Below are 21,652 nucleotides of genomic sequence, written 5' to 3' on the forward strand. Positions count from 1 at the left end.
GTAAATTCAGTGTTTTGGTGAAAACAAAGCAAATGAACAGATTTACTGACACTGTACTTACAGTGACCCAGGGGTGCTCCAGCACCTGGAGGGCAGTGTATCTCTTATCGACCTCCACCTCCAGCATGGATCGAATCAGCTCCTACACCCCCCCAAAAAAGCAAAAAGCGGTTAGTTTTTTTACTCTGGATTTTCTATAACATGTGGATCCATCCACACCAATCAGACATACAGTAGATATTTACCATAGCGGTCTCTGACACATTGTCCCAGTAGGGCAGAGGAAATTCTAGCTGTCCCATTAGTATCTGATCAAAAAGCACTTCTTGATCGTCACTGCTCCTGCAAAAAAAAAAAAAGTTCACATGAATGGGTGTATTAGCCAAATATTAATTATCGAGTCAACGAATAAAGGTGCAATACTACTACTGACCAGTAGAGGGTCCTGCATAACACACTTTCAAGAAAGGAGCTAAAGCAGAGTGAGAAATGTAGGGTAGGGCTTGCTGTTAACTTACCCCCGAAAGGGTGGGAAACCACACAGGAGGATATAGGTGATGACTCCAGCTGCCCAGATGTCAACCTTAAGACCATACCTGAAAAAAAAACCCAGAGAGGTTAAATCAAAGCAAACATAGAGAAAACATGCAGAGCATGACCTTTAAGGCAAATATCTACTACTGTAAATGGATTAAGACACGACAGATATGTTGGCCGTCATAGTGATCATACTTTGATCTTAAAGGTGCCTGCTAAATGCAGCTGCAGCTCTCACCCTGTTTCTGCAATGATTTCAGGTGCTACATATGTTGGGGTCCCGCAGACAGTGTAGAGGGGTCCGTCCACCACGGTCGCCAAACCAAAGTCTCCCAGTTTGAGGCTCTTGCTGCCATCTGCATGTTCGTACACCTAAACACACAGGAATGCAAACATGCAAAATTGTTTTTAAAAAAAAGAAGCAGGATCATAATGTACAGCATTATTATGAGGGCAACAAACAACAAACAAACTTAAAACACATTATGTGATGGGGGTTGCTATTAATAATTTCACCACTCAGTGTGTTGTTTAACAGCTCACAGCTGTAGCTACTCTATCTGCCCTACGCCTACAGACACAGACGAAGCGAGCGACCAGCTTTTTAACGCAGCAAAGCATTTATGTGGCCAAAAATAAAACTAATGTTAGTGTTGCTGGGTGTCTGCTACATGGATGGGGTAATCTGCATGTCATTACCTTCAAAAAGTTACACGAATAGAAGGCCACTGATTTTTTTTAACCATTCAAGACTTTCTTATTTCGTTGGAGAGAAAAAGCAAAACAGGAAATCGTCTGACTAGGTTTAAATGTGGCCACTAAAAAACTGAATTCTGAAGTCTGACTCCTGCCCAGACAATCTCTAGTAGGGGGGCAAAGAGCGGTATATGAAGTTAAGCAAGGACAATGGGGAGTTTGACAGAAGGGAGAAGGAGGGAAGGAAAGAACAAACGAGGGAGGCTGGAGAAGGAGCGTGCAGAAGGTGTGAGGGCAGCAGGGATGAGTCATCTCTCTGCTCTGGGAGGGCCCCGTAGTGAGTGATATTACTTCACTGATCATTCAGAAAGGCGGCGGGAAAGGAGAGGAGGTGCACCAGTGCCGCACCAAGTTACATGTATGCAATCTGCGTGACGTCCACTCACCAGCAGGTTTTCTGGTTTGATGTCTCTGTGGACAATGTTGAGGCTGTGGAGGTATTTGATGGCGCTGGCCAGATTGTGGAGCATGCCACTGGCATCTCTCTCTGTGTATCTATTGGCAGAGGTGATGGCATCGAACAGATCTCCCCCCTGTGGACAAGACATGATGGGCGGGTCAGTATTAGGAGATGTCACAAGAGTTTGGTTGGTGTTTTTTGCACCAGCAGAACAGATTCACTTGCAAATTTTCACAGCTGCTTGTCTTTTTTTTCTGAAAAGAGGCTAAAAACTTAATTTAACCACAAGACTTTTTGTCTGCTCAGCAGCAGCAAGGAGGTGGGGGTAAATCCTAAGTCTTCACCTTGCTTGAAAGACGACCCCCCCCCTCCCCGCGTTAATATTTCTTTTCATTTTTGTCATTTTTTAGGCTTTTCTCAGTCTCTTTTCTCTGATTTTTCATCCTGTCCGAATCTCCCTCTCATCCCCTCTGCATTTCTCTCATTGAGTGGACTAAGTGGAACAGAGGCTTAAAATAGTGCTGAATCTCCCTCTATCCTCGAACAGCACAGCACACTGTAAGGCTTCGACCTGCTCGTTGGCAGCTGTTTCAATATGAGAGTTGTCAAATGCCAGCTCAGGCTTTAGCTAATACATTTCACTCATTTTTCTCTGCCTCTGCAATCGGAGGCCCAAAAGTACACAAACATGAATATACTGCTGTAAATTTGGGGGCATTCTGCAAAGTTTTGGGACGTGGCTGCTGAGGTTAGTCAATGAGAAATAAAGCCAAAAGATGGGATTTACATCAGTCCTTTGTAAATCCTCTCCTCACTGTTTTTAATGGGTATCATTTCCACTTGTAAAAACAGGAATGAGCCTTCCCTGGAATTGCAACACAATTTTGTCTGATCACATTATTGCCTCTTAGGCTTTTCCGCAGTTTAAACTAAAGGACTTGAACTGAGCAGGACCAGGCAAAAGAACACTCATTTTCTCTCTCTTTCGTTCTCTGCGCCTATCCTTTGCCTCTACTTTCAATTCATCTATCTCTCTCTTTCTCTCGGCCCCTGTCATTTTAGCAGTGACTCTTTTCACCCCATTCATCCACAGCCTCCTCTTGATCCTCCTACTTTGGACATGCTCACAAGTACACACACTTCTTCCACAGATTGCCTCTCATCTATATTCTGTAGTACTCCACATCACAGCACGAACAGATGGATCACATTCCTGGCTCCTGAATTATGCACAAACATTTCTTGACTCAGAGAGCGAGAGAGAATGAAGAACGCGAGCGCACGAGCACTCGGGGCCACTGGCGGATTCACTCTAGTCCCGAATTGTGTGACTGGTTGGAAAAATTCATCATTTGCTTCACAGGCTGAATGCCGCTCCTCTGTCTCTGTCACTATTACTGCCTCCCTGCTCCTCTAAGTCGTAGATTTGAGATAATGATGATCACCCTTGTATTGTAAGAGAATACACCCATCCGTTATCTCAGCTCGGCAAAATGTCCCTGCACGTTCCTAACTGGAGCAGATGGTGCACAAACTCATAAAGTAACAGTGTACAAACATGGCCACACACCTTGACCAACTCCATGACCAGGTAGAGCTCGTTGTAAGTGTCAAACTCCTCGATGAGTAAGACGATATTTGGATGTTTGACCCGGCGAAGTATTGCCACCTCGTTCTGGATCATGTGCTCCTGGTAAAAAGAAGTTCAGGTGTTCAGCCAAGTGGAAGACATTCAGTAAAGGAACCAAGAATAGCCTGACATTTAGAAGATTGTCATTTTATGTATGTCACACCTTTGTTGGTGCCTCTCTACAGCAACTCAGTAGCACCCTGGAGTACATTTCTACATCCTTCCCATAAAGGTTGCACATTAACCCGAAGATATCAGCGGGTCTTTAAGCGAAACAGGGATATTACTCTAAAAATGGAAAATATTATTTTATGGGTGGAAAAAAAATGAGCTATCAAAACTGAATTTCAATTCAATTCAGTTTTTTCAAATGATGCCAAATCACAACAATAGTTAAAGGCCCTTTTAACTGTAAGGTAAAGACTCCACAACAGTCCAAAGAAAATAGAGAAAACGCCAACAATCACATGACCTCCTTTGAGCAAACGTGTTGGTGACAGTGGGAAGGAAAAACTCCCTTTTAACAGGAAGAAAGCTCCAGGCTCAAGAAGGGGCGGCCATCTGCCTCGCCCGGATGGGGTGAAGGGAGGAAGAATTTATCCTCTGAAGTTAGGATTATGTGGAGCTTTAGTTTTCTTGACGTGTCAGTACAATTTTTGCCTTTTTTGGGTCGTATTCGGTGGATGTTTGTTTACCTTGCCTCTGCATTTGCCCTTGTTGATGATCTTCAGAGCGTACTCTCGTCCTGTGGAGTGCTCCGTGCATTCCCGGACGACTGCAAAATTCCCATCTCCTAACATTCGCCCCACCTTGTAACGGTCTGATATGTAGGACGGCACAGCTGGAACCTCATTGACTAGAACTTCAGCTGTGGGGAAGAAGCACTGGTTTTTAGAGGGAAAATAAACTGGTTTACACAGTTTAGCACCCTAGAATATACACAGATATATGCTGAGGAAGCTATGATGTCTGATTATCAACTGTTGTCTAACCAGTCTCTTCAAGACATAAAGGTAGATTTAAAAACCTTCACAATAAAACAAACTGTAATATGATTGCAGACTTGAAATGTACAAACAAGCAAATAGCAGAAACCTTTTAAATCTAAAAGATTCATATTTTTACAGCCAATGAGGTCTGCAATTACATCACACAGAAGACTTTTTTGTTTATAAATCAAGATGCAAATATGATTTGTCGATGCTCAGCTAAGTGTTAATGAGTCTCATGAATCTGTTTAAAAGATCTATAAGGGGGGGGGGGGGGGGGAAGGTTCTCTGGATACTTTTTTAAAAAAATAAATAAAATCAAAGATGAAAATGTCACATATGAGACCAAAAATCCTCCACCCTTTCAAAGCAGTGTCACAGAGAGGTGAGTAAGACAGCATAAGAGCGGAAAGTTGCCAAAAGCATCGCGTACTAATCATGCTATGCAGGCAAGGGACGCGTCAAAGGTCACGCGCATGATTCAGACATGCATGATATTTGCAAGCACAAAGCAAGCTTTTCTTCCTCACCTTCAGGAACGAGTCCATCACCGTCTTCCACTGGGCTCGAACCTTTAGTGGAAGACAGAGAGGTGGAAGAACCCTGGGACCCCTGCAGAGAAAGGAACAGGGTAGAGAGCAGGACGGAAAGGGCTTTATTACTAATCTGCGGCATTACTCAAAATAGTTTGCAATCCATAATCACGATAAAAAAAAACCCAGACAAACACAATCACAGTCCCTTCTGCTACAGTCCTAGCCAAAACAAATATGTATGTTCAAAAATAGACAAAGGAACACTGTGTAACCCGCCTTATCCTCACAACAGCCCTACTGCTGTGGCTGTGTTTGCGCATCTTTCTGATGTAATGCCCTGTGCTGTGACTATACTGTGCTCATGAAAAAAAAATCTGAAAACGAGTCCGAACAGACTTACTTGATCTGCATATAAGCCAGCAACCCCCCTATGTGTGTCTATATCATAGAGATGATTGCATCCAAATAAGCTCCTTTCCATTCACCTCACAATTGGAAGTAATTCTTCCCTGTTTTCTCACTCCTTACAATTACCTTTAATAAATCATAAAAACATGGGCTCCGGTGACACTAAATAAAGGCAGATACCTTTCATCTGGATAGTAAGTGGGGGGTCATTAAAGTGAAAAGACAGGATGAGAAGAGGCGTCTGTATCTATCTATCTAAAGACAAAAACTCATTATGCCCTCCACCTTGTAACCTTCTGTCTGGTTGTCATGGAAGCAACAAGGATGGAGAGTATCTAGTCGGGACTGTAAATGAGAATCTACCCCTCTTGGATTTCTGTGTCTGTTCCACTCCTGTGCACCTTTCTCTTCTCCTCGCTGCCAAACTCTGTTGTTTTGCTTCAGTCTTTTACTGCACTAGAAGACTTTCATCCTGTTTCGTTTGGAAGGTGGCGTTTTTCACGTGTTCGGTGGATTTTACTACCTTCCTTACTCTTTACTAATCTCTCCTCTGCTCAAATCCGTTCTCGTGGCTTACAGTCAGTCTTCGGGGTTGGGGCGTTTCCAGTGCTTGAATAAATCCACTAGCTGCAGCTGGAAGACGCAGGCTGGCCAGTGATGGCAACACGCACCATTGCAGTTCCTCTAAAATATAAGTGGAGCAACGTTGCCACTGTGCATTATTAACAAGTGCAGTTTGCTCAGTAAATGGTCTGTGTCTGTGAGCGTCATGCATGACTCAACTACATAATTATGGACGACCTCTCCAGGACATGACACATTTTTCCCATTACATGTGTAGCCAGATGTATTTTGATGCTTTCCGTTGTATAACAATCGCTCATCAACAATCCCTTTCACCGCAATAGACTGCTGCCTGCTAAGCTTCACATTTGCTCTTTCAAGTCACTGAGCTGGATCTGCTGTCTGTGATTTTGTTTGATAATTAATATTGGACTTGGACCCTATTGTTCAAACACAGTGACTTCTGGCTCCAAAAATTGACAACATGACAATATCCTTAAAATCAAAACTGAGTCTTAAAGATATGTTTAAACTCTGTGGGTGTCACAGTGTTTAATTCCATCTTTTACATACAGTCTGTGAATAAAAGCTCGGAAAAGAACATTTGTGTGTGATCTTGAATGTCTTTTTTTTTTTAAGTGAAAGAGAAATGTCCTGAACATTTGTAAAACCCGGGGAGCTTGCTGTCCTGGCAGACTGGGATAAAAGCCATGCCTGTAATGACTTGGATCTGAAAACTATTTGCAGAGCTGATCTGCCCTGTATCTCTGCCACAGTAGCTGTCTGCTCTTTTACTCATCTCAGCTGCTGTGACCTGAAAACCACGTAGGTAAATGTAGCTGTGAGTCAGGCTCAGTTTGGTTTATGTAATGTTGTTGTTGGCTGGGCACTCATCCCGGAACAAGAAAACCCACTTAATACCCATAAAGCCAATGACCCTCCTGTGCTTTATCTCAAAAAACATCCTTATTCTGTTCTTTTATTTTCTCATCCCAACTCAGATATTTACCTCTCCTGTGCTATTATCGCACATCCAGTGCTCGCTTTCTCATTTTGAACTCCTTTCGCTCTCTCTCTCTCGCTTCCTGCCACTGAGGGAAACAAAATACTGTTGCTATGGAAACTGCTCACAGACAGGAGAACAGCAGCTTCCAGTGTAGAGACGGTAGCCTATATATGGGCACTTCCTGTCTGCGGGCTGAGAGATAGGTTCAGCCTTCTATGAAATTTGAGTCTCTCGTTTCTGTGTGGAAAACGATGAGACAGATGGGGTGACAGACAGAGTGGGAAACACAGAGAAAGACAGAGAGAGGGAGAGAGGTGGAGTGATGAAGCAGCAGAGAAATGTATGGAGTCTGGTCTGGCTGATATTGATCATGAGATTTGGCAGGAACTGTCTTGTTATTGTTAGACACTCCAGCTTTCTCCCTGTTGCACAATACACTATTCCTAGCTCTACATCTCTATACCTTTTCTGTAACTATGACTCACAACGACACTGACAAACCTTTTACATCATGACTGGAGCCACTGCTCTTCAGACCTGCGAGGGCAACACTCAGCAACTGCATACTGATCAGCTCATAAATAGGAATTAAACAGGATGTCCACAGTTGACCTTAAATGTGGAGCATCATCTCAGAAGTAGGTTTGCAGCAGAAAGAAAGAATCATTCATTCCGCGGCTGGAAAGAAAATCTGTCAACTGTAGAGCCGAGCATTAAAAATGCACCACACATTTACATAACCAACTTAAGTGTAATGCCAGCTTTGTCCTTCATGCCTCTGTTTGAATCTGATTACAGCACACATAGCGAGGCTTTCTTGGTCTCTGTCCCTCAGGCTGCCAGAGCCAGACCTCTTATTTTTGCTTTCCCTGTCAGGCAATATCCAGCAGAAGCAAGATTTATTAGTGTTTACTTTGGTGGTAAAAATCTAATAAGATTTGATGCTAATGGGACTTTTTTTCTTCTTGTTGTTCCTCAAGAACACAGGGTACGGGAGACGGACAGAAAACATAATCTACTTGACTTTCATGAAAAGATCAAAACCATTTGGGGGATTCTGTCTTTCTGCTCTGCCAGTTGGACACAGTGAAGGTTCCTAATCACAATCCGTATGGACTCCAATCCCAGGAAATCACAGAAATGTGATTAAATACTTCAGGGAAAATTAAAGAAGGGAAGAAGGGGAGATTTAGGCTGCCCCGCCTATATATATGAAATTGAGAGTAAAAGCAGTGAGCAATGAAAGATAACTGCTCCTCTGAGACTGTTTGTGTTGTAATAGCTGTTCTGCTCTGCTGAATGCCCACAGCAGGCAGGTTTAACAAAGGAGAAGCACTGATAAATGTGCTACAGAAGAAAATCGCCATCCCCACGGCTGTACTGATGGAACATGAGGAACATGAGTGACGGTGTCGAGTTAAGAGAATAAAGACCACGAAATGAAAATGAAATGACAATGAATTTAATGAGGACGTCAACAAATGAAAATGAACACATTTAGCAAACAAAAACAAAAATGAGCCAAAAAGAGAGAGCAGCATCGCACGATGGAACCACGACAACATGTCGATAATTGACATGTTTACAAAAATCAGCGTTAATGGAAAGAGCCAAAATTATCATCAAGCCTTTTTAGATGTGAGTGATATTTGAATCATTAGTGAATAATTTGGATAACTGATGTTTTTCTGTGGTTGTTGTTTTTGTGCGTGTGACAAACAAACAAAAGACAAAAAATTATTCTAAAAAAAAGGCAAAAAACACTCTTCCGGGTCAGTCCACCGTGTGATGCGGCCGGTCTCTTTGACAGTCACAGAAACAAGCCAGCTAATGACATCAAACACAACATATAATAAGAAATATATTACAACCAAAAATAACAAATACAATCTTCAGCAACAATACACTCGTGGGAATGAGATGAGACATTTATAAGAAGTTCACGATGCGCACTTTCTGCTTCAGTCGGCACTCTTCCTTTCACACATACTCGCACACAAATAATTTAAAAATGAATCACCCGACACATAACATGAATGCTGAGAATGAGAGACGGAGCATGCAATTCAACAGATTACGGATGTGAATGGGTGAACGGTGAGAGGAGGATGAAGGTGATACTACAGATAACAATTAGCACTCTGTTTCTCTTAGACTCTCCTAAATGCATCACAGCTGCTGCGACACAGACCTTCTGTTAGTGTTGCCTTCGATCTGTCACTCTCTCCTCTTAATGCATTGTCTTTTTTTGTATGTTTATTTGTTTTGACACCAAATGGAGCGGACAGACTGCGAAGAGCGCTGACCTCGGTGGCACATTGAATTATGCCTCAGAGCTGATATTGACAGAAAACACTGTTGTGGGCGTGTGCCTGTGTGGAATAATGTGTCTATGGGTCTTATATGAAAATAAAACTAATATGGAAATTTAGGATGCTCTCAGTGCTTTCATTGAGGCAAGCAGCCTTGAAAAGCTCATAAGAAGTGCAAAGTGGAAGGGCGGGGGGACGGCAGGCGGGGGGACGGTTTTGTGAATGTAGACCAGACTTTCATGCGTCGCTTGACAATTAGTAAAAATGGGTCACAGAGAGCATCAAATTTGCAAAAAAAAAAACAAAAAAAAACACCACACAAAATGTGTAAGTGTGCATGAAGCTGCTGTGCACAAATTTTCTGTACAAAAGTGTTCCACTGAGATGTGCACGAACATGAAAGTTACTCTGCATGCACCTTCCTCTGAAGATGTGTGCATACAATGGTGCAATGCTATGTTTGTAGTCTCTGCTTGGGGAAATAGGTTGTGATGGTCCTAGATGTGCTAGCAACCTACTTCAAGCAGCAAAGTGCCTCTAAGTGTTTAAATGCATGGTCGAGCGAGGTGAACTGTTAAATACAGCACTCGCAGTAGGTCACTGAGCCTCTGTGGCTGCTTAGGAAATAGATTTGTCATTCTTTTATTTGTTATATTTAACTTGCATTTTACCACCTAAACCTCACATCTGTGTTATTTTAGCCACTCTAAGCCTCAGATTGCTCTTCAGGGTTGGTAATGTTACTTGCTAGTTTTAAAGGGGTGCAGAGTTGTAATTATTCGTGCGGGTTTACACGCAAATCACAAAGAAGGAGAGGAGGAAATGTGCAAATTAGGGTCTTGGACTTATTGCCTCCTTCTCAAAGAAGCTTAAATAACATCTATAAGAGAGATTATGGAGTATAATTTCTCCCCATGAGGTTAATACCCTTTGATATGGGGAGGCGAGAGGGAGGGGGTGGGTGTGAGAATGACTGGGAAACGACAGTAAAAGAGAAATTAGAAGGTGTCGGGGAGGGAAGGGACAGGGAGGAAATCTGTAACAGGAACGATAGAAGAAGTAAGAAGTGGAGAGGAGAATTACATCGTAATATGGCTGAAGAGCGTGGAGCTGCAGAGTGGAAGGAAGAGATAATGGCCCGTGAGGCTTCTTCCCCTCCTTACAGCAGTCAAGCCATCGCGGGCTTGCTGTAGAGGCTGGAATAATCCCTCTTTGAGAAACAGACACTCAACTAGAATGTAACTGCTGCAACAGTGAGGTCTGAAATGGGCTAGAAAAGAAGGTTACGAAAACCAAAGGAACGGTGGTGTGTTTGCGTTTATAGCACTGGATTTTCATATTGTGGAAGAGGCAGAAAGTGGGCGGGGTCATTTTCTACAATGACTGCCCCACATTTATTTAACCAGAGCAAAGAACATAGAAAGGGAGGTAGAGCTTATAAATGTGCGCACGAGCCAGAACATCTCCTCTCAACACTGTAAACTATAATGACCCAGTTCCATAATTCAGATGAATGTGGAAGCCCTGTTATAGCTACAGCTCATAGCTGATCTGTTATCGTCATCCTGGGTTCAGATAGCATCAATATAACTTCTCACTGATGGATTCAGACTCTCTGCCATTCATCTATGTTTTCGGATTCACGGAAAATAGCACAGGAAAATCCAAGGAATGGATTCTTTAACCTACGCTGACTGAGGATACGGTCATGCACGCACACACACACACACACACACACACACACACACACACACACACACACACACACACACACACACACACTTATATAAAAGGTAGTGACCCCCTCTGCTTTCCTCCCATAAAATCCGGCTGTGTAAATAAATAGTTGCAACATACATCATAGCTGCATCCCTGCAGTCGGGCAGAACGTGCAGTGAGTTTCAATCAGTGCGCATTAGAAACACGTGAAACCTGCGAGTAGAAGCCTATGTGGATACACATCTATCTGTATTTCGGTATTCTAGAGGCTGAGGTGAACTGTTAACTAGCGAGTGTTTGTTTAGGAGGGAGAAGACACTAAAACAGCAGTCGGCTTAAGCGCAAATTTAAGAGATGCTGTGAGAAAGCTGAGTGATTGGGATTGGAGCTGTTCTTAAAAGCTCACCCACATCACTGTCAAGGACTGGATTAACAAATACTTTGATATAAGCATCTACACACACGCGCGCGCGCACAGTGTACATGAAGTCGAGATATTTAATTAGAAGTTTTCCCTTTGAGTTGCATGCTCCTGCTCTGTACAGCCGTAATTTTATTTGTTAGCTACAGAAAACAGACTGCTATTAAGGTACTTTAACAGGCATACATGACAAAAAAGGGGAGAGGGGTGGCTTAAATAATCAAATAGACTAGTATAAAATGTATTTCTACATCATTTACACAACTCGACATGTACAAAATAATGTGACTTGATTAAAAAAAACAAAAGAAATTCTATATCAGAAGTGTGTACTGATTGCATCTTTTTGCTGAAAGATGGTAAAATGCAATGCAATGCCCAGCAGGTGAAGAAGGATGCAATCCAATTTCTGGAAATTAAAAACACACTGCAGACTGGGGCAGACTGCCAATCAGCCAGTCTCATCTTTATATCAGATACTGCACAATTTACCGACTGACAGATCAGGTGATCTCAACAAGTCGGCGTTAACGTTATTCAGTGCTGAGCCACCAAAGGCAGACAGAGTTCTTTATGAGGGACAGAATATGTGCTATAATATCCAAATGAAATGAACATTTGCCTTGCTGGAAGCCCAGAGCAGCACTGGGTGAGGTCTGAAATACTAAAGATGCTGGGAAGTTGTGCTTTCTTCATAATCTAGTGATTCTAAGATGTAGTCGGCCTATGCTCAGTCCCGGCTTTGTCCTTTTCCTGAGGAAATAGAATAATTGTGTTATAAGTTTTGTGATTTGGAGTCACTAAATGCTACGGGCTGACTCTTAGTGCGTGCTTTGCGAGCGTGCTCGTGTATTCCCGTTCTTACCCTGCGTCGGCTAAGGCTGCCTGGACTGGTTGGGGAGGGGCTGGGTGATTTTCCCGAATGAGGAGTTGACAGCTGACTGGCCGGCGTCCCGTTCACTGGAGGGAGAAAAGAAAGGAGAGAAAAAACGGAGCAGGATGGATGAGAGTGGAGCGACCACTTTAAAAAAACAAAACAAAAAAAAACAACATAAATATTGTAATAGATGACTCCTTAAATGCAAATGCCTATTTTTTTTAGAACAGCTATATTAGTGTCTAGCAACAGCCTACACTTCCGCCCTCAGCATCTCTCCATTAACATGAATGAGGCAGAGGAAGAGGAGAGCAAGGGAGAGAGTGAGGGAGAAAGATAAAGAAGAGCACCGAAGTCCACACTAGTTTTTTTTTTTTTTTTTCAGTCTAACAAAACAAACCCAGCAACAGCATCTCATTAAACAAGAACATACATCAATCAACCTCGCACACCAATCCTGTGTGCAGTTTGGCAGGGGGAGAAAAAGAAAAATCCAGGAGCATCATTAACCGGCAAAAAACCCACCAGCCTGTATTTCATCTTACTGAAAACATGACTTATTGTTTCTTGGCAACAAGAGGCTGCTTGGAGAATACAAAAATGGTCAGAGAAGCAACTGAGTTCAGCTGAAGGCATATGTCAAATCATCCTGAAGAGATTCAGAGCAGAATTCAGAAAACACTACAAGACTTAATACAAAACCCCCTTTTTTAAAAATGCAGTTTAATTTCCTTTCTATGGCTGCCAGCACTGAGCTCTGTTTATACTGGCATTGAGATATAAAGAATTCCAGCATGTAAAGAGTTCCTATTATTTGTAACGTTCACCTAAATACAATTTCAGCCCAGCTCACAAGTCTGTGTATTTCCTGCTGAGATCAAAGAACTTTCTGAATTATTCCAGACAAAGGAGGAAAGCACAAAAGAGACTAAGATATAACATCTGCCGCTGTATCACACGTATCATCGCCATCCTCATCATCATCATTATCATCATTAAAACATAAAAAAATAAAGAAACCCTTCTCCTAAAGCTCTTCATTGATGAAATTCAACATCATGGCGTTACGCACACAGGCAGACACTCCTCCTGGTTACACAACAAAAGCATTAACATTTTAACGGCAGCTCTCACTGACCTCTTACCAGAAAAATCCCTACATGACACTTTACAAAGTCAGCAGCTTGGCATGTGCTGCGGTGACACGGCGGACACAATCAGAGGTGTCCAAAAATGATCCGATCCAGGGACAATTAAAGTTTTACATTACCCGGGGAAATGGTATTATAAAAGCTGCATGCATTACAGGGGTTTATTTCCTGGATGGGGCGGTTTCCTACCTTCCACTTCCAGCATGATGAAAAGCACAGTGATAATCCAAAATGGGATAAAGAGAGGAGGAGGAAGAACAGCACCTTTGTACTCGCTCCGTCCGAGTGTGATAATAAACTGTGGTGAATGGGAGAGATGGAGCAGGGCTGTAGTGTACTACAAAGAGAGGCGGAGAGGCTGCTTGCGCAAACTCTGACGCGCACCAGTGAGCAGAGACAGAGAGAGAGAGAGAGAGAGAGAGAGAGAGAGAGAGAGAGGAGGAGGGGGGGTGTAGTACAAAAAAAAAACATCTATATTTTAAATATCTAGCCACTGGCCTCCTTGCTTATATGAGACAAGCTGAGAAAGGGGCGGATTAGAACTGATAATATAACTAATGCAGTAGATATAGATCCATCCAAGGAGGCTGTAATGCTCAGGAACAACCTGTCCTACTTTAAGAGCTTTACACTTCCTCATGGAAACATCCTCAGGAAAAATCAAGAACAATAATTCTTCTATTTATTAGAAGTCTCACCCAAAGCAGCAGCCATTGCACCAGTGTTCTCTGCATGTCTTTAGGTTTTATCATTCCTCAAGTTACCTGGTACTGCAAACAAGATTCACCCAGACATACTGGAGCTATTTTCTAATTTTGGCTGTAAATGAAAAAAATAAAATCTAATCTTTCAGGAAGCATTTGGATTTACTCTCTAGCCCAGACTGGTTGAGGAGTTACAGCAAGGTGACACACAGATGATGAAATCTCTTTCTATCAGTGTTCAGCTAGCAGTGCCTTATGAATGCCTTGTGCTACTATGATACATTAAATATCTCCGTAAAGCTCGTCTTATCTACTTTCAGAAACCGTTTGAGTTTTGTCTCAACAATAACAGGATTATGGTAATTTAAAAAGTGCTTGTAAAATGGGCCCACCTTAGCCTAAATGTTGAAACAACTCCACCACAAAAGCTTTGGAAGACTTTGTGACCAGTTAATGGAGAAGTTTGTGGCTGTGATACACAGGCAGGTTTTTTCCTGGACAAGTATCAAAGCAGGATTTTCTCCCAGTATGTGTCGCCAGGTTGTAAAGCGAACGGTTCCAAATGAATTCAGTGTAACTTGTTTTCTTTCTAGGTTCATTTTTCCAGCGTGACTCAACATTCACACATGAGGAGATCCACTGTTGGAGTAAGGACACCAATTTGGCCACAATGCAGCCACAAAAAGACGCTGTTTTTCAGCTTCTTTCACACCTACTGTGTTAAATGCAGCAAGTGTTATGCTTAGAAAAAAAAAAAAAACCCCAACAACAATAATAATAATATTAATGACAAGTGAGCTGGGCTAGTATCAGAGATTGAAAAGCACCTCGTGTGCTCCTGTCTCCTGCTGAGTGATGCCCTGATTGAGCAGCACTGGCTGCATATTATGTAAGAAAAAATAAATAAAAACACAGCCTCAGAGTGAATGTGAAGTATATCCAGGAGATCTGTCACTGCTATTGACGAGCAGTGTGACAGTACAATGTTTGTTGTTTAAATAACCCATTACACGGAGCCGACGTAAAGCCTGCGAGTTAATTAAAGTGTTTTTCGGTTCCTAAGTAGAAAACAAGACAGCACCGTTCTTCATCTGGGAACTGTAAATTTCTGTGACAGAGCGGACCAAGTATAGACCAACACTGCCTTTCCTCAAGTCGAGACATTAATGTGTCTAAAAATTCAATTTAATCAACACAAGCAAAAAATAATGCCCGCTCAATTATGGTACCCAGCAGCAACACATTCAGCTATTACAAGCTGTATGGGTAAACAAGCACAGTGATTTAAAACTGTTATTTAATAATGTCAGTATAAGAGAAAAATGTGTGATCTTGATTTTCTACATTGTCATCGGCTCACATCCTCCTCCATATGAGGAATTTGTAAGTTTGTGTGTATCCAGCCTTTATTCTTAGATCCAAATATGCACACTCTGTTCTAAAAAATTGAACATTTTCAGCATATTTGAGCAAATTCTATAGATAAAATCATGCATGAAGGCAGTGAAACATTACAAATTCTCATATGACTCAATTCTCAATTCTCAAATGACATAAGAGAAGTCAATAAAAGCACCAGAGCAGCTCTGTTTCATAACACCAAAGCTGCCTGAAAGGATGTGTCCTTATGCATTTAGTGCTGTTGTTTTGTATTTGTTACATCCCCTCTGCTCAAAGTACATTCGGGCCTTTCATGATTGGATTTTTCCGAGCAAGAGATGCGTTGAAGGCTGCAGACATCATGTGTTCACAGTTCAGAAGCTGCCGCTGCCAGCAGGGAATCCTCTCGAGACACCCTGCATTTATTTTTGGGTCAGCTGCCCCAAACACTTCAGCGTGAAGTCTCTCCATTCACGAGGAGCCGCTTATGACGGAAAGCGCGAGGTGAGACGCCGAGGCAGCGAGAGAGCGATTCTTCCTGACTACATCTGTACTTCTCAGTTAATTTTAGCTGACATGAGGCATCCGAGGAGAGCCGGGGGACAGATGGTGAAATGGAGGGGAGGGGAAGGAGAAACTATGTATGAGTGCAAAATGTTTTCTCACTTTATTTTGGGTTTGTGTGTTTGTGACATCATCTCAGAGCGCCGCTCGAGTGATGACAATGTCAGCCTGAGAAGCAACAACCTGCCCACACGCCGACACACAACCAAAAGACTAATGCTAAATACGACCACCGTCAATACGAAAGGGGAACAAGGCAGCATCCAAGCGACGCATTAAAATTGCAAGGTTGAATAATTTTAAATGGAATTTGTAACATTAATTTAATTTTAATCATTAAACTTTGATGCTCGTTAATTTCAAATTATTCTATTTCTGTGCAATTATGATTCATCGGCGAGACAGAGCATGATTCACCTAACAAACATTCAGCACACAAGTCTCTGAGCTTTGATGTTCTTCGGTACGTACAAGGACGGAGAGTTAAACTTCATCTGTGCTGGGAAGCGGGACGAGAAGTTGTTTGTTCTGCATTGATTCAGCATATTTCTCAGAAGGCTTTCTGTTCATGAAAGAGACCAAAGACAACGTGTTTTCCTAGTCTGATAAAGGAACGCAAAGGTTGCACCATCCTTTTTTTGCTCCATCACATATCCAATATAAATCCGATACTCGACAGAGATGCTTTTACATATATTCCATTCACTTTTGTGTGTTGCAGTTTATATGGAGTATAAGCTCACTGCGAGCAATACACAACTGTGACTGCTTTGTTGATCACTATACAAGCGATAAACCGCTGTTTATCACAAATCCTTAGCGTGAACTTTTTAGATCTAATGCTTATTAAAAATAGAATGATTTTTTTTTTTGAATAGCTGCTTTCTTCTGAAAACACAGTAAAATTGTTAAAAAGTTAGGGCTTAGTTAAGAAAGCATTTTTTCAGAGTGAACCAGATTCGTGGTAAATGGACTGATTCTTATATAGAGCTTCTCTACTCTACCGGAGCATTTAAAGTATTTTATACAACATGCCTCATTCACATAAACACTTTCTTCTATGCTTAAGTTCTTTCTTTCTAACATTCACACACATTCATACTCATAGCAACTTGGGGTTCGTATCTTGCATATTTGGCATGCAGACTGGAGCAGCCAGGGGTTCTTATCAGTAGATGACCTGCTCCACATACTGCACAGCGGGTCTGTAGAGTAGCTCTACCTAATCATTCCCACCACACAAGTCACATAACTTCTCCATCCATCCATTACCTTCTGATTATCTAAAGTTGATAAGATGACAAGACAAACCAGATGAGGTATATAATCTCTGCAGTGAGTTTTGTGTGTCCTCCCAGTGAGGGGTGCCTGGAAAACCTCTAATGGGAATTGCCCAGGAGGCATCCTAACCACCTCCTTTCAGCATGGAAGAGCACCCTAGAGTTTACTCTGTAGGGTGGCTACAGAGTAAACTCATCTTGGCCTCTGAGAACCATGGCCTTAGACTTGGAGGTGCTTACTCTGAACTGGCTACATAAGTTATGAATAAAGGCATTTTCACGCCTATAGCTTGTTTACTCTGGTCCGAATAATTTGATGATTTGTAAACTTGGAGCTTTTCCCCGTGTTTTTTTTTGTTTGGTTGTTTTTTTTTACACAGTCTCCTTAATGCCCAGATGTGTCTGGGATTCAAGGAACAAAAGTAAATACAGGAAAAAGGTGCTGTGTCCTGGACTATTGGAGTACACTGAACATTTGCATTTGTTTCACAGTTAGCTGTTAGCTCGTGTAGACTTTTGCACATCTATAGTATCTTGCCGTGTCTCAGAATGCAAAGCACACAGGGTTATAGTTTTTTTTAGCTCAAACTTACAACATACACCTGGTAGCTGGTTGGGATCCTGATTGGATGAGGTTCACACCAAAAACTAACCACTCTGGAGTTCATTTAGAAACGCAACGAGACCAACTCCTCCAAAGGTCTTGCGATCACTGCACCTGCACAAGCGAACCGCACAAAGTCAGAAAACAAACCAGAGTTTGATTTAAACAGACTAAACACCACACCTGTACCTTATGAAGGTGGTGGATACATTTTAAAAGCTCTGATTTCAGTTTGATTCTCCCAATCGCATTCTTTGTCTCCGTATGAGTGTGCAGTTGTCTATAGCTCGCTTGTTTTGCTTTTCTGTACCTCTTTAGTGGTGTCCAGGTCTACACTGCAAACGTGCACAATGAGGAGCAGCCAGACACACACAAAGAACACCAGGTGGTGCTTAGCAGCACACGTGTTGTGTTACGTGTACTCACTATCTGGCTTTCACTACCTTGCAGATAATTCTCACCTCACATCTGCTCTGTGCAGCTCCTCAGGTCCAGCTTATTATATGTGATCAAGAATTTTATGTCTGTGTTGGCTGAAGGGAAAATTAATGTGGGAATTCAAGGCTGCTTTTTCAGCACACCCAAAGACCCGGAGCAAGGTTAAAAACTATAGGAGATCGTCATCATGCACTGACATCATGGATGAAAAATAACACTTCTACTGTCTGCCAAGAGTCTTTCTGATGTCAAAGTCTTATTTCCACTGTGAAGATGTCCATCCATAACTAACAGCAATATGATCACACAGTGATTTTTGAGTAATTTGTTGCATTTTAAGGATTTATTCAACTTTAACTAATACGTAGGTGCACACAGGACTACAATGGAGAAAATTAGCCTTGGCTTTCAAGTGAATGTAACTGCCCAAAATGTGATGTCTTTTCTGGTCCATATTGTTTATTTGAAAGACCTAACTCTAATTTGAGTCCTGATATCAGGAGGCTGTGAACTCAAAGCGGACTTAGAGACATAAGATTAAACATAACAGGAGAAAAAAATGCTGCGAGCTCAGGAATAGCAGGTTACCGCTCAAAATGTCTCTAGTTTGAGAAAATGTGTTGATGATGTAAGATCACATGCTCCCCAGATCTCAGTTTTTGTTATATTTATTCTAATTTAGGACTGAGAATAAGTTTCACGGGTAATTAATTTGTTAATTTCTCTCTTGATTTACTGATTAAATGCTTGTAGTCTATAATTACCCAAAATACTCCAAATTTCCAAAAATCCCAAGTTGACATCTGTAAATAGCAGTCCAATAACCATAACATGTCAGATCAGAATGATATAAAACAGAGTAAAGAAACACTTGTGATCAAATATTTCAGCAGTAGTAATACTTCTGACAAAGTACATTTCTTACAGGTGATCAAAATATTAGGCAAAACCCCAGATGACAATTCGTGTTTTAGTGATCTCTGTACATAAGTTTGCTGTTGACATTTAACCCATGCAGAGTGTTGGGACTGGAGAATTAACCCGTCATGTTTCTGATGTCAGGAGAAGACAACCTATGTGCAATTTAAACCTGCAAATTGCACATAGCAGGAGGAGATGGCACACACTGGGAAACTGCACCACTGAACTTGCCTTTAACACAACACTTTAGATGTAAATAAAGTTTGTAAATAAATACATTGTCTTTATTTTCATTACCAGTGATGAGACCTGATCACAGTAACGCCTATCAAATGTCATGGGACATTGACACAGTCCCCCATTTTCAGACGCTCAAAAGTAATTGAACAAACTAACATGATTTTAAATATAAAGACTGTTTTCAGTGCTTAGATGAAAATCTTGAGTGTCTGAAGTCTAGAAACCACAGATATCACCAAATGCTGTGTTTTCTTTAGACCTTTACATCATCTTCTGATGCGTGTTTGTGGGTCTCGCTGTCTTCAGTTTTTCTTCAGTAACTGAAAAGCATGCTCTCAAGTCTGAGCAGAGTACAGCCCTGTACGCCTTATCACAGTCCATTCTGCTATCATTTCTACCAGCAGTCACATCATCGACACACACTAGTAAACTGGTTTCACTGGCAGACATCCGTGCTCATGCCATAACACTGACTCCACCATGTTTGGCAGATACTGTGGATCAGATCATGAGCTGTTGTTCTCCTTCTCTTACTTTTCTCCTCCCCACATTCTGGTAAAAGTTCATTTTGGTTTCATCTGTCCAAAGAATTGGCTTCAGAAGTGTGCAGGCTGTTTTGGATGTTTTCTGGCAAAGCCTAACGTGGATGGATGTCTTGCTCTTGAGCCAAACCAGTAGTTTGCACAAGTGTCTGTTTATATTTTTGAAGGTGTCTTTTGATTGTTGACCTTGACGATGATACTCCTATCTCCCCAAGAGTGTTGGTCTTGACTTGGCTTGATGTTATGAAGTTGTTTTTCTTTGGGAACATATTCTCGGATCATCCACTTTAGTTCTCCTCTGTGATCTTTCTGGTCTTTCGGTGTTGCTGAGCTGGCCAGTTCATTCCTTCTTTTTAAGAATGGATCTTTAGACCTCATATTGAAAGGTCCAGTGAACAGCTTCCAAATTCAAATTTTAACACTTGGAATGAGCTCAAGGAATAACAGCAGAACAGGCCTCACATGGCCATTAAACTGCTTGTTAGACGAATGTCCAATTACTTTAGAGCCTCTAAAAATTGGGGACTGTGTATAAAAAAAGTGATTCCTAAAGAGTTAATGGAATACATTTGCTGAGCCCCTTGAATTAAAGCTGGAAGTCTGTGGTTCAGTCACGCAGTGATTGTTTGATTTAAAATCCACAGAAAACTACAATAATTGTCTTTGTCCAAAGAAAATATGAACCTAACTGTACATACATATTGATAAGTGAATGTGCTCCTGGTTCAGCAGTATCAGCTGTTGTTCACTACTATAACAGAACATGTTGTCCTCAAGGGGAGGGAACACGATGTGCTTTTAACATTTGAATAAAAGAGCAGCAGAAGGTTAGTCAGGGTCAGACAGAAGAGCCGATCAACAGATTTCCACCGCTATTTTGTTCCTGACCAACAATGTCTGAGGGAGTAAATACAAACAGAAAACAGTCAACGCCAGTCAGGGAATATTTGATGATGTTAAGCAGCGGAAGCAACACCAGAAGGTGAACATTTTGGCGACGTGAAAAAAACGCAGGGACGTTCTGAGTCAGGGCGAGGGCCGAACGTCAGTCAGCTCCTCTCCCCTCTGCAGGCCATTTCACAGGAAGTCCCTGCCATATATGGTTGTCACAGGCCATTGTGTCTGTAGCTACATGCTCCTACTGTGCTATGTTCCCATGGCAACCAAGACGAATCAGTCCCTCCCTCCGCCAGTCTCTTGTTTTCTCTTTCTCTCTCTCTCTCACACAGACACACACACACACACACACCAGGATACACCTTTATTCCAGACTTTGCTGCAGCCAGCGAGATCAGATGGTGGTGTATGACTCACTCTCATAACCTTTCCCCAAAGTTTTCAAGCCTTCAGCATCCAGAAGTTTCTCTCCTTACCCCAGCTGTTTACATCCTTCTTCCTATTCAGGTCAACAAAAAATCCAGCAGCAAATGTTCACTTTCGTTCTGCATGGTCACGTTACGGTTACGATTTAAGGGTAAAATAATAATAATAATAATAATAATAATAATAAAGAAATAAATGGTGCCTCTGGACTTCAGCAGCAGGTGGAACAAATTCTTCTTTAGTAGTTTCTGTGTGTTGCATCACCCACTCAATAACCCCCCTACCACAAAAAAAACCCCAATAGGTCTTTATACGCGTACAAATCATAAAATGATTACAGTGAGGAGGAA

The 21,652-nt window shown here is 41.8% G+C and overlaps 1 protein-coding gene across 2 annotated transcripts in view; it reads right to left on the reverse strand.

Moving 5' to 3' along the window:
• Positions 1 to 21,652, reverse strand: part of dclk1a (doublecortin-like kinase 1a) — a 45,569-nt gene that overhangs the window by 1,681 nt on the left and 22,236 nt on the right. For both annotated transcript variants that reach the window (XM_085174083.1, XM_085174084.1), the window contains 9 exons: positions 12,144 to 12,238; positions 4,843 to 4,924; positions 4,019 to 4,191; positions 3,264 to 3,383; positions 1,680 to 1,826; positions 776 to 909; positions 519 to 596; positions 246 to 342; positions 62 to 142 (listed from right to left, as the gene is read on the reverse strand). In XM_085174083.1, the coding sequence (XP_085030209.1) occupies positions 62 to 142; positions 246 to 342; positions 519 to 596; positions 776 to 909; positions 1,680 to 1,826; positions 3,264 to 3,383; positions 4,019 to 4,191; positions 4,843 to 4,924; positions 12,144 to 12,238 (1,007 nt within the window). The remainder of the gene's footprint in view (positions 1 to 61; positions 143 to 245; positions 343 to 518; positions 597 to 775; positions 910 to 1,679; positions 1,827 to 3,263; positions 3,384 to 4,018; positions 4,192 to 4,842; positions 4,925 to 12,143; positions 12,239 to 21,652) is intronic.

This window comes from Neolamprologus multifasciatus, chromosome 10 (genome assembly GCF_963576455.1).
Source record: "Neolamprologus multifasciatus chromosome 10, fNeoMul1.2, whole genome shotgun sequence".
Lineage (NCBI taxonomy): Eukaryota > Metazoa > Chordata > Actinopteri > Cichliformes > Cichlidae > Neolamprologus > Neolamprologus multifasciatus.